We start from the raw sequence: 12,878 nt of genomic DNA on the forward strand, positions 1-12,878 counted from the left end.
TCCCTCTAAATGAGTGCAAACTCTGACTTAATGCTTACACTTATGTTTTGGCAGGGAACTTCCTACTTTAAGTTTTAATGGCCTTCCTCCCTAATTTCTTGCTTTAATTACAAATGTTCAATTGCACCACCATTTACCTCTGCAGTTCTGTCAGTAAATACATAAATTACTTTCTGTTTCAGGATGTCAAGTATAAATTAAATTACAATCTATGCCAATTTATTTCCTTTGTATAAGGAAAAGGAAAGTCAACTTCTACTATCACAAGTGCCAAAATGGCTATCTCCACGACAATGTTCTGCATATAGGTGATCTCACTTTCATATTAAAAGATAATCAAAACATTCATCATTCCATTTTCTTCAGCTAACCCCCACTCTGGCAACCCCTCATGTGCTCATCATTAACACTGTCATCCTCCACCTGTTTGTCCTCTGAACTTTTAATTTGAGACAGTTTTTTCTCTATCTTCTACCCTCCCAGCTCTCACTCATTTATTCCCACTACACTTCCTTTTCAGCCTCAAGGATGCCTACCCCTCCTACTGCTTTTTCTTACCGGCCTTCTTCTGCCTTCACTTCCTTCCCTTTCCACCTGATACTTTTGCTTAGTCCACAAACAAATGTAGCTTGGAAGTGCAGGGTTAACATCCCCAGAGGTAATCATTAATGAATGGGAAACAGAAGCCAGTCAATAATTGCTTCTACTTCTTATCTTTAATGTGGACAATTCTAGGAAGTATTATATATTATTCTCAGGTGATCCCAGTGAAATTGAGCTCTTGATGCTATAACACCTACCTCAAAAACAGAACCTTAATAATGACTTACTCTCTTCCTGATCCCTCACTTATGCTACCTGCAAGAACATCCCAAATAAGCTATCTGCACAGAAGTCTTATCTCAGGCTCTGCTTTCAGTAAAATCCCAGTTAACACATGAGAATTTATGCTGAATGTATACTTATATATAATATAAAACCCCAGGCTAGGGAAATTAAATGAAATATGGGACTTCCAAGTATATTCCTCTTAACTATTCATTATCCCAAAGGTCAACAGATCTCCTGTGTCTGCATTCTTTTTTAAAGTGCATAAACTTGTCAGCCAACATTCATCCTTACTGAGCAAGAAAAAGCAGCTAAACACTAGCTCTGAGTGACTGCAAATTTGGCTAAAGTGGATACTGTATGCAAATACAGTGCTTCATTGTGACCCTTAGCTGTTTGGGAGAAGAAACCTTCCCTCAAAACGCACCTGCCATATTCAGTAGAACCTGCCAAGTTATAGTCTGCAACTTTCAGAGATGTTGTGGACTTCTGAACTGCTTTCTTCAGCTCCTTCTGACTCTAGATCCCTGAGCCTGTAAGCTAAGCTGTGAGCTACTAACTCAGCTTCAAAATCACTACATTAGTCTGGAAGAGTTAATGCACCTCAAAGTACTTAATTTTCTCCTAGGGAGTCATGTGCTTGCTAGTAGGAAATGGATGACTAAGCAATCATTATCAACCTCATGGGATAATTCTAGCTCAGGGAAGCAAATAAGCCACAGAACAACAACATGCACCACACAAAGCTTCCTCACCGTGAAATAAGAGAGGCAAGCAGCACTTTATATAATACTGGAAGAGAAATTATGACATAAGTGTTCACTCTGTTATTAGTGTCATATGTTTTCCTGAACATGATAAGATTTCTTTTCTGGATTTCATGGTAAATACTTGACAGTTATAAGTCTTTAACAGATTCCACTACAGTTACTTGTCTTGGCATACCATTATATTTGTGTGTCTATGCATTAGCAAAAATATGGTATCTGCCAAACTATAACTGCAAACACTTTTGAGTCAAAACAATGCTTCCACGTTAATTAAAATGTAAATCAATACATCAATCAACATACATTTATTGAATATACTCTGTAAAGAAGGTGCAATCCTGAGCATAATGAAGTGTAGAAATGAATGTAAGACACCATTCCTGTCCTCACAGGTCTCAGAAAACTATCATTTTATTACTTTTAGCATTAGATACGTTTACAATAAAGAATTATGTTAATAGAGCCTAGGAGTTCCAATTGCTAGTTGAGAATCACCTTAAGAAAAATAGAAAATTTGTAGAAATAATTATTAAATTTAAAAAATCTAAGCCTCTTAGACTTTTCAAAATAGAAATTTAAGTATGCTGCCTTTACAGTGAGTTTAATGTGATAAGATTTTCATTCAAATGACATTATTTCTATTTAATGTTTTAATACAGTTATGCATGAAATCAAATTCCAACTTCTTAAAAAATGTGGGGTTTTTTTGGATCATTTGATCATTTCCTATAAACCATGTATTCCACTCTCTATATTACTGAGAGTGATGTTAGATTCTTGGTCTACTGTTGAAGATACCAAACACATGCACCATTTGAATGTGTTCTTGAACTAAGTTCTAAAACAAAGTGAAGCAGTGTGTTTTTGTAGAGCTCAGGTCTAGGTGCTGCCAGGTGGGGTGGTGCCACTCCTCCAGAAGGCCCTGGCCCTTGGAAGGCCCAACAGATGTCATATTCTTTGTTTATATTCAATTCGGCATTGCCCTTCCGGCTGGGGGACACCCACCAAATGGAGATAACTCTAAAAACAGAAATGCAGAAGAAATAGAAATTAAGAGACATAAGCCCACAATTTCAGACCTAAGGTTTATTCCACTGTAATCTTCTCTAAAAAGTACACAATTTAGGTTTTTCAAGTTGGGAAATGTTTGCATCAATGAACTTCACAATATCCAACATCAACTTTAGCCTTCCATTCAGGCGGAAGTAAAAGAATACAATTCCTTATCCTAATAACAATCTCTTTAGTTGTACACACCTGAAGGCTATAGGCCTGCCACCCTTCGCTTTATCTGGCTAAAGAGGTTACCACAAATAAGGCTCTTTCTACAATTCTGGCTCAAAAACTGTGACACATCATTTAGAATCTCTGGGTGAGATCTCCATACTGCAGGTTACAGGTGTTTAAAGAATGATGTAGAGTTGGTGATGTGAACCATTTATACTGTATTCATGATCGTGACTTTCCATAAAGATATATTTTTTTTGAGAGGAGTCTCGCTCCTTTGCCTCCATAAAGATACTTTGTAGGCTCCAAATGTTCTGACTTTTTTCGCCTGAGTTAGAAATAAGATATGAAACTGTGTAGGGTCAAGGGGAGGTCAGTGTATCGTAAACAATACAAAGAGATATTTGAGGTTTAGGGGATTAAAAAAGAAAAGGAACCTTTTCTGTCAACCATGAGGGCTGAGGGAAGATGAGGAGCGAGGAAAGATGAGGTGGATCCAATTTAGAATCAGTCTATTTTCAAGTTTGAATGAAATAGGGCACAAAATGGGCTCTTTAGCAAGGAGATTCTTTGGAGAGTTGAAAGAATAAGTTGCAGGGTTCCGCGAACCCACTGAAATTGCATCCACAACTTTGTGTGTATGAAGTATGCACTTTTCTACAAAGGGGATCCATGCATTTTGTGAGATTTCCTAAGGCTCTATGAACCCCAAAAGTAAAATGAAAAAAAAACCCAACCATACAAAGAAATAAAAACCCATTATGTTAGCAAAAAGGTGCTTGCTTTTGCAAGAGAATTAAAGTTGACCATTCCTTAATGCTCAAAATGGAACAGCCCCCACTGCCAGCATCAGAACACTGCTGCCTGATCACAGATCCTTCAACTTTGTAGTATTTCCTTTTTGTTTGGTTCATAATGGAAGAGAATTAACACTACATTATTTAAGGCCCTTTGAGGTAAAATAAAACATTGGGCTGTTGCAAAATTAAAACTGGAGATTCTAGCATTTGATTTTTTCTACTACGTTAAGTAAATTCCTTCAGGGGAGTTGGTTTCCAAGTCCACTGATTTCTCTGCACCTGACAACAGTGTTCAGGACATGTTTTGACAACACATCCCTGACTTCTCCTAGAAGAGCCTGGTGATTTCACGGCCATTTCCTGTACTTTCTGATCACCTGATTTTATAATTTATTGAAACAAGTTCAATAGTTAAATAATGTTAATTGATGTTTCTCATTCTAGAATAAGAATTGTGAAAAAAAATGCTCTTTGAGATCGTGGGAATTCACTCAGACTTGTACTTTTTATAACCTGAGAGAACATTTCTTTAAAAAGTGTTCTCAGTGGTGTCAAAACATAAATAGGACATATATAAAATACTACAAGAAATTAAATACAGATAATAGAATTCTTAGGAGAAAATGCTAGGAAAAATCCTGTCTAAGGAATTGGTCAAAATTAGTAATCTCCATGGTTTTAACCAATGCCATCCTTTACATCTGAAAAGGCATTCTGGTGTCCTCTTGCTGGTGGGAAAATGTTTGGATGTTGAGTTTAACCTTGAGCAAAATTGTGACATTCAACTCAGTGGATCAGGAACTAGTATTTGATGTCCATAAAGCCTGACCCTGATGTTCATTTTGTCAACAACGTAGCAGGTAGCTGAGACCCTTTGTGAAAGTTGTTTTGAGTTCCCTTTCATTGTAAGATTCTGAGAGCTCTTCATCACCGATAAGTTACTTGTCCTCAAAATAGAAGTGCAAAAGAAATCAAGTGAAATGCTGAAATGTGCATATTTGTGAGTAATAAAATACTTTCTGTGTCACTTATGCACTTACATAATTCCTATTGAAATGTCACCCAAGAGTTTTATTTATCTCTCCATACATTAGCCTTATTATATCAAGAGTAAATCAAAGCACAAAATGCTATGTGAATAGCTCTGAGATTGCAATCCTTAATTTCTGAGCTTCAGCCCCAATTAAAATAGCACCCTTTACCCAAAGTTTTCACATGATTTCCAAACATTTGGATTTAAATTGAACTTCCTTTTATTTCTTACAACAGAGGTCCTCAAAGTGTGGCACCCAGACAAGCAGCAGCAGCAGCGGCATCACCTGGAGCTTGTTAGAAATGCAAATTCTGGGCCGGGCGCTGTGGCTCATGCCTGTAATCCCAGCACTTTGGGAGACCAGCGTGGCCAACATGGCAAAACGACGTCTCTACTAAAAATACAAAAAATTAGCCAGGCATGGTGGTGTGCGCCTGCAGGCCTAGCTACCAGGGAGGCTGAGGCATGAGAACCACTTGAACCCAGGAGGCGGAGGCTGCAGTGAGCTGATGTGCCACTGAACTTAGCTCACAGTGTTTGGAGACTCTGTCTCAAAAACAAACAAATAAAAAACAACCCCCCCACCGCAAAAAAAAAAAAGAAAAGAAATGCAATTCTGTAGCCCCTCCCCGGTTCCTACTGGATCAGAAATTCTAGCGATAAATAGCACCTTTATCCAGTCTGTTCTAACAAGCCCTACTAGTGATGCTCATGCTCACACCAATTCGAGAGCCACTGATCTATGAGAATAGATCTACAGAAAACGTAAATGACTGAATATTCAATAGTTTGAGGTAGGAATACAGCCGTGACCTTTTCATTTCTTGTTTTTACTGCTAGGTTAGTTTTTTTCCATGCCATTCCTTTTCAGATGGACCAAGGGCTATGACTTGCATTAAAAACAACAGTTCACCTTTGGATCACAGACATTCCTTTCTAGAAAAATAAGGGCAAAGTTGGCGCCATGTTTATTTAACTCAGAGAAAAGTGTTCAAATTGGTAAGTGCATTGAAGAGCTCCTAACACTGGAAGTGGTGGAAAGACTGCTATTAAGTCCCAGCCAGGTAGTAATTGGGTACATAGATTAGATCCTGAATTAAGGAGACCGTGTATCTTCTCAGTGTGGTTCAATCTAAGGCACCTGTTAAGATCAGGCCTAAGTGAGGAAATGTCAGCTCATCTCTAGTAATTAAAATTGGGGGAAGTGGGGGCGGTTATGTCATATTTATAAGTAGTCATGATACTCAAAATTCTAAAAACACTTACTTGTTTGGGTAATGGGTCCAGAAGACTACAGTCATATTTATAAAGTATTAAAATAATACACATCTGAACCTCTAACAGAGCAAACCACCTGGAAGAAAAGAATAAAACTGTTACTTGATTGTGAAAGATGTAGAAATATCTGCCAACAGAGAATATCTAGAAAGCATACATATTTCAGAGTAAACATGCTCTTCTTTACAATATACTCTTTTCCTATTTAAAGGACAGAGTAAGAACTTAACTCTTTTCTTTCTTAATACCACCTACTCCATAGGGTAGTGGGATGACTAAATTGCTTTAAAATGTATATAAAGTGTTGAACCAGCGGGAGCTCTCAATAAATGACAGTCCCAAGTCTCTCTCTTTAGGACTGTGCTTTCCAGTATCATAGCCATTAGCTACAAGTGGCTATTTTAATTTAAATACATTTAATAAATAAGTTTAAGATTAAGCAAAATGGAAAATTTCAGTTCCTCAGGTGCACTGGCCATATTTCAAGTGCTCAAAAGCTGCATGTGGTTACAGGCTACTATACTGGACAGTGTATATTTAAGACATTTCCATGATCACAGAAGGCTCTATTGGAAAGTCTTACCTAAGTCTAGATCCTATTGCCCACTGGAAATTACTGCCTGAATGTTCTACAGGAACATCAAATTCCCCAGGACCTCCAAATCCACTTTTCCTTTTGCATTCCTTGTCTAAGACTGCCAAACATTTTGATCACACACTCTTGATAATAAGATATTTCAGCATGCCCTACAATATATTGATATTTATTTTAAATTATGCACATATACTACACTGTTTAGTGTCTATTTTCTAAGACACATACAAATAGAAACCAAAAAAATTGAAAAAAGTATAAATAGAATTCTGTTATTTTTCCTTGTGTCCCATTGGGTGGTTTTGAACTCTCTGCAGGATAGGGAAACCTTTTAGGAAACATAGCCCTTAATGAATACAATTAGTCCAACGGGACAGAACATTGTCATAGACTAAATCCTCTCCATCACCCTCCATATCCAATTAGGCACCAAGTCCTTTTTTTGTTGTTCTCCTAAATAGCTCTTAATTCCCCTCCTTAACCCCTTATCTCCAGTCCCTCCATGACTCCCTCAGTGTAGTTCTTCATCATTTATTTCCTGGATTACTGAATCAATTTACCTTCCACATTGCTTCCAGTTTCACTTCCCTCTACTCTGTCCTTTACCCTACCATTGGAGTAAACTTTCTAAATCACAGATCTTCACTATCTCATTACACACACACACACACACACACACACACACAATCTTTCAAACACCACAGCAGAATACAGCCAGCCCTTGAAGATCCGCCTCTTACCCATCTCTGCAGTCTCCTCTCCCCCAGAGCTCCCACTTGACACCACGTGGCTCTAGCCACGTTATATTACTTGACATTGTCGGAATGATGATGCTCTGTGCCATACGCCTTTCCCTTTCTGAGGCTCAATCTCCTCTGGAAGCACTTCCTGATAACTGTCCTCCAGGCTGTAGTGCCCTTTCTCTCCACCACATGATTCCCTGGTCACATCTTAGCCACAGCTGCTACTGCACCACATTGTGATTGCTTGTTAGCCAGGGCTCTCCCAGAGGAGGATTTGTATTATGACGACTTAGCACAGTGCACAGCACACTATTACTACCTAATAATGTTAACTGAATAAATGAATAGTGATGGAAAGTGATGCCTTCCATAGAGCAGATTCAATTTCCTGCCCTTTCCACCTGTCTCTGTATTTCTGTGGCACTTTACATATCCCTTAACTAATGCCTTTATCCTACAATCCTACTATATCTTACTATATTACAGCTAGAATTTGCATGTCTGTCTTCCCTTATAGACTACAGCCTTCACAAAAAGCAGGAACTATGTCTTATCTTTAAATCCTCAATGTTTGTTGATTGAATGAGTGAATGTATACATATCAATGATCTCATATTCATAACAAATAATTAGATTTTTCTGCACTACTGTTCTTGAAACATCTTGACTGTATTTTATTTCAGATGAAATCTGGAGCACTCCAGGTGTAGCTATAACCCATCTGAATATCACATCAATTATTCAGTAATATTTATGATGCAAATTTAACCCTACTTACTTGCAAATGCTAAAGATAATTATTCTAAAAGAGTGTCCATGTCTATGAAATAGGACATGCCTAATATTTACTGATTTGGATCAAAGTCAGCAATGTTTCTAAGAAAAAACAATTTTGCTAACTTATATAAAGGTTCAGAATTTCTCACAACTAAGGTTTTGTCAAACTTTTCACAAATTGGAATTTCCATTCCTGGCCATGATAAAGTAACAAAAGTTGGTGTTATCTTCCTGCCTTAAATAACTCAAAAACGGGGCAAAATCCAGTGTAGGACAAAGATCTCCAGAGGAAGTAAAGAATGAGACGAAACCCATGATTGCTTCGGTTTCCTGCTTCTGGCAGTCTTCAGGCCACAGTGCAAGGACAGAAAAAACTCACAGGTCTGAGAGTATTATTAATTCAGCAGACAGAGATCCAAGTTCAGGCAAGCTAAAGAGACTAAAATTTGTAGAGAAGAGTATCAGAAAAGAAGGAGTTTCACAGAGAGAGAGTGCAAGAGTATTCCAGGGATCTAGACAGGAGTCTACTTGAGTATTTGGCAGAGTACTGATCTCTGCATGTGTGAGAGGAAACTACTGAGACGGAAAAAGAACAACAAAAGGGAAATCAAAGCACAAGATGCTGAATAAGGCCAAGAGCGCACACAAGACATGGAGGCTGTGTTCACACAAGAAAAAGTCTGACCATTGTATAGCACATGGACCATTAGCTAGAGCTCTTAAATGGGTATTGCCTTAGTAGTGGGATTATATTATTTTACATTAAATGGCGCTCTGGATTTACCTTACCGAAGCTTAAAAACAAGTTTTGAAAAGTTGTTTTTCTAAGCAACTAACTACATGTCATAATAAAGTCTAAACTAAAAGAATTCAACACAACCCAGTATCCATGGCACTTAACATTTACGTCTTGCCATCTATTCAAAAGTTAACAGGCTTAGAAAAAACAAAACAGAAAAATGACCCCAATCCGAGAGAAAGCCCATTGAAAAAGTATAGGCCTAGAAATGACAGATATTAAAAATAGTTATTATACTCCATAGGTTCATAAAGGTAGAAAAGAACAGCATGATGAGGAGAGAAAGATAAGATATTTTAAAAATAATTGTGCTTCTAGCAATGAAAAATACAATATGTTAAATGAAAAATAAACTGGATGGGATTAACAGATGGTAAAATGCTGCGAAAGAAAAGATAATGGAACTTAATTAACATAACAAAGAAAAATATCTAAAATGAAGTACATAGAATAAAAGGCTATAAAAATAAATAGGTTAATAACTTATAAAATAAAGAAGTCTAACATACATGTTATTAGAGATATAGACTAGCAAGCAGGGAAAATATTTTGAGAAGTAATAGCTGAAACATTTTCAAATTTTTTTGAAAACTATAATTTACAGATCATGACCCCCAAGCAGAAGAAATATAAAGAAAATCATGCTGACTGGGTGCAGTGGTTCACGCCTGTAATCCCAGCACTTTGGAAGGTTGAGGCGGGTAGATCACCTGAGGCCAGGAGTTCGAGACCAGCTTGGCCAACATAGCGAAACCTCATCTCTACTAAAAATACAAAAATATTAGCTGGGCATGGTGGTGTGTGCCTGTAATCCCAGCTACTTGGGAGGCTGAGGCAAGAGAATCACTTGAACCAGGGAGGAGGAGGTTGCAGGGAGCCGAGATTGTGCCACTACACTCCAGCCTGGGCAACAGAGCAGGACTCTGTCTTAAAAAAAAAAAAAAAAGCAAGGCACAGTGGCTCACACCTGTAATCCCAGCACTTTGGGAGGCTGAGGCAGGCAGATCATGAAGTTAGGAGTTCAAGACCAGCCTGGCCAAAATGGTGAAACCCCATCTCTACTAAAAATACAAAAATTAGCCGAGTGTGGTGGCGGGTGCCTGTAATCCCAGCTACTGTGGAGGCTGAGGCAGAGAATTGCTTGAACTCGGGAGGCAGAGTTTGCAATGAGCTGAGATCACACCACTGCATTCCAGCCCAGGAAACAGAGCAAGACTCCATCTCAAAAAAAAAAAAAGAAAAGAAAAAAAGAAAAAGAAAATCATGCCAATGCAAATCATAATCAAATTGCAATTAATAAATAAACAAACCCAGGGATTAAAAAAATTAAGTAGCCAGAAAACAAAGACACCATAAAGAAAACAAACATTAAAAGTTAACATAGACTTTTCACTGGAAACTATGCAAGCCAAAGGACTTACAATGTGTTTAAAGAATAGAAAGAAAAATCATAAGCAGTCAAGGTATAAAGAAAGGGAGCTAATACTGTTTGTATTCATCTGTTCTCACACTGTGAAAAGAACTGATCTAAGACTTGGTAATTTATGAAAAAAAAGAGGTTTAATTGACTCACAGTTCTGCAGGCTTAACAGGAAGCATGACTGGGAAGCCTCAGGAAACTTACAATCATGGCAGAAGGTGAAGGGGAAGCAAGCACCTTCTTCACATGGTGGCCGAAGAGAGAAAGCGAGCAAAGGGGGAAGTGCCACACAGTTTTACACCATCATATTTCGTGAGAACTCATTCGCTATCATGAACATCAAGGGGGAAGTTCACCCCCATGATTCAATCACCTCCCACCAGGCCCTTCCTCCTCCAAATGTGGAGATTATAGTTCAACATGAGATTTGGGTGGGGACACAGAGGCAAACTATATCACTGTTCTTTCTAATAATGCACTAATTTTACCATGAAAGAGACCAGCCTAAGTAATCTGGGGGTAAATATTTAATTTTCTCCTTAAGGATTTAGATTACAGCATGCATTAGGAAAAAAGATGATTGTCGGCCGGGTGTGGTGGCTCATGCCTGTAATCCTAGCACTTTGGGAGGCCGAGGTGGGTGGATCACGAGGTCATGAGATCGAGATCAGCCTGACCAACATGGTGAAACCCCGTCTCTACTAAAAATAGAAAAATTAGCTGGGCGTGGTGGCACGCGCCTGTAATCCCAGCTACTCGAGAGGCTGAGGCAGGAGAATTGCTTGAACCTGGGAAGCAGAGGTTGCAGTGAGCCGAGATCGCACCACTGCACTCCAACCTGGTGACAGAGTGAGACTCCGTCTCAAAAAAAAAAAAAAAAAAAAGGTGATTGTCTTTGGGAAATGTGTAAAAGAGAGAAAGAGACTGATGTTGAAATGACAATCAACCATTCATTCAGTAGAAAATTTAAAGAATTAATATTTGGGCAGGTCTTAAGGAACATAGTGTGCCTGTGCCCACCATGAACAGTTTTGAGGAACTCAAGTCCCAAGGACAACCATGGACAGTCCTGCTAAAGCCCCTCATGTTACTCTATACTCAGATTGAGAAATGACCTAGGGAGGAAGGGTGGTGATATATCTTGGAGTAAAATCAGCTTCTCAGAGGAGGGATGAGACTAAAAGGAGGGCAGCTGCTCTGTGACTATTTTGCAAAAGAGACAAACACATTGCCATGTAAAGGCATATAAGGTTAGGAAAAAGGAACCTTCTGTGAAGTGCTCAATTTAAGTACTTTTCTCTAGGACTATAAGAAAATAAACATTTTATGTACAATTTTAATATTTCCCTACCTATGCTGTAATTTGTTTACCCTAAAAATTCCATAAGAACTGATACATTTACACTATCTTGTGTGATAGTGCAGTGGAAAGTAAAGAGGTGATAAAATGGCAGGAAGCATGAGTAGCCTCACTTTCATCCCTCTGCTGGAGATGATCTGAAAAAAGCAGCATCCCATTTTCAGTGATGTGGGTGGTAGCACATGGAGGAGCTGGGAGCTCAGCAAAGACTGCAGAACACCAAGGGTCAAATGTAAATGGATAACTAGGTTGTGAATGTAACACACCTGTCTTTTCTCTCTTCTCCTTTGAAAAAAGTGACTTTTATGGGAACAGTAAAGTGACACTTAGATTATACACTAAGAGTTCTAACAATAAAATAAGACCCCCATTCATTCATTCATTTGATGTTTATTGTGTCCTTATGTGCTTTATATACTTCTAAGCACTGAAGTCACCCCAGTAAACAAAAACAATATCCATGGTCTCATGAAGCTTAAATTCTAGTAGAATGCATTCTAGAATAATAAATAAGAACAGGAAAGGAAGTTGATGGAGGTGTGGGCTAAAATATTTTAGAGAAGGAAGGCCTCTCTGATGAGGTGACATTTTATCAGACCCTAGAATAAAATAAGAGAGTGAGCCATAAAAGGTGCAAAAACCCAGAGTTAGAAGAATGAGTAATGATGAGAAGGCTAGTGTTGAGATGGGAAGCTACTGGACAGTTTTGAGAAGTATGACAAGCTCTGAAAGGATCCTTCAGTTGCTACACTGAGAATAAAATATAGGGTGAGATGGATGGAAGTGAAAAGAGTGATAAGAAAGCCACTACAATTTTCCAGACAATAGAAAGTGGTTACTTAGACCAGGATGGTAGAAATAGTTATAAGCCACAGTTAGAGTCTGGATATATTCTGTAGGATGGACTGATGGTTTACATTATACATGTGAAGAATATAAAGGAATCAAGGGTGACTCCAAAGTTTTTGACTTGAGGAAATGCAAGGATACAGCTGTTATTTACCTCAGAAATGGGGAAGATTGAAGGAAGAGAAGGTTGAGGGAATTGTAATCTGGAGCTCAGTTTTGGACTTAAGTACAGCTCTCTATAGACCAGTGCCTTTTAGACATCCAAGGGAGATGTTGAATGCAAGCTAAGTAATGAGCCCCATGATTAGGAAGGATTCATTCAGGGTCAGAGATAGAAGATTTATAAATATAAGAGTCATCATTATTTAGACAATTATTTAAAGCCATGGGGGCAGTATG

The 12,878-nt window shown here is 38.3% G+C and overlaps 1 protein-coding gene across 6 annotated transcripts in view; it reads right to left on the reverse strand.

Moving 5' to 3' along the window:
* Nucleotides 1–1,975: 1,975 nt before the first annotated feature.
* Nucleotides 1,976–12,878, reverse strand: part of LOC129039618 (24-hydroxycholesterol 7-alpha-hydroxylase) — a 98,303-nt gene continuing 87,400 nt past the window's right edge. For all 6 annotated transcript variants that reach the window (XM_054493600.2, XM_054493597.2, XM_054493602.2 and 3 more), the window contains 2 exons: nt 5,925–6,012; nt 1,976–2,618 (listed from right to left, as the gene is read on the reverse strand). In XM_054493600.2, the coding sequence (XP_054349575.1) occupies nt 2,547–2,618; nt 5,925–6,012 (160 nt within the window). In that variant the 3' untranslated portion in view covers nt 1,976–2,546. The remainder of the gene's footprint in view (nt 2,619–5,924; nt 6,013–12,878) is intronic.

Source organism: Pongo pygmaeus, chromosome 5 (assembly GCF_028885625.2).
Source record: "Pongo pygmaeus isolate AG05252 chromosome 5, NHGRI_mPonPyg2-v2.0_pri, whole genome shotgun sequence".
Lineage (NCBI taxonomy): Eukaryota > Metazoa > Chordata > Mammalia > Primates > Hominidae > Pongo > Pongo pygmaeus.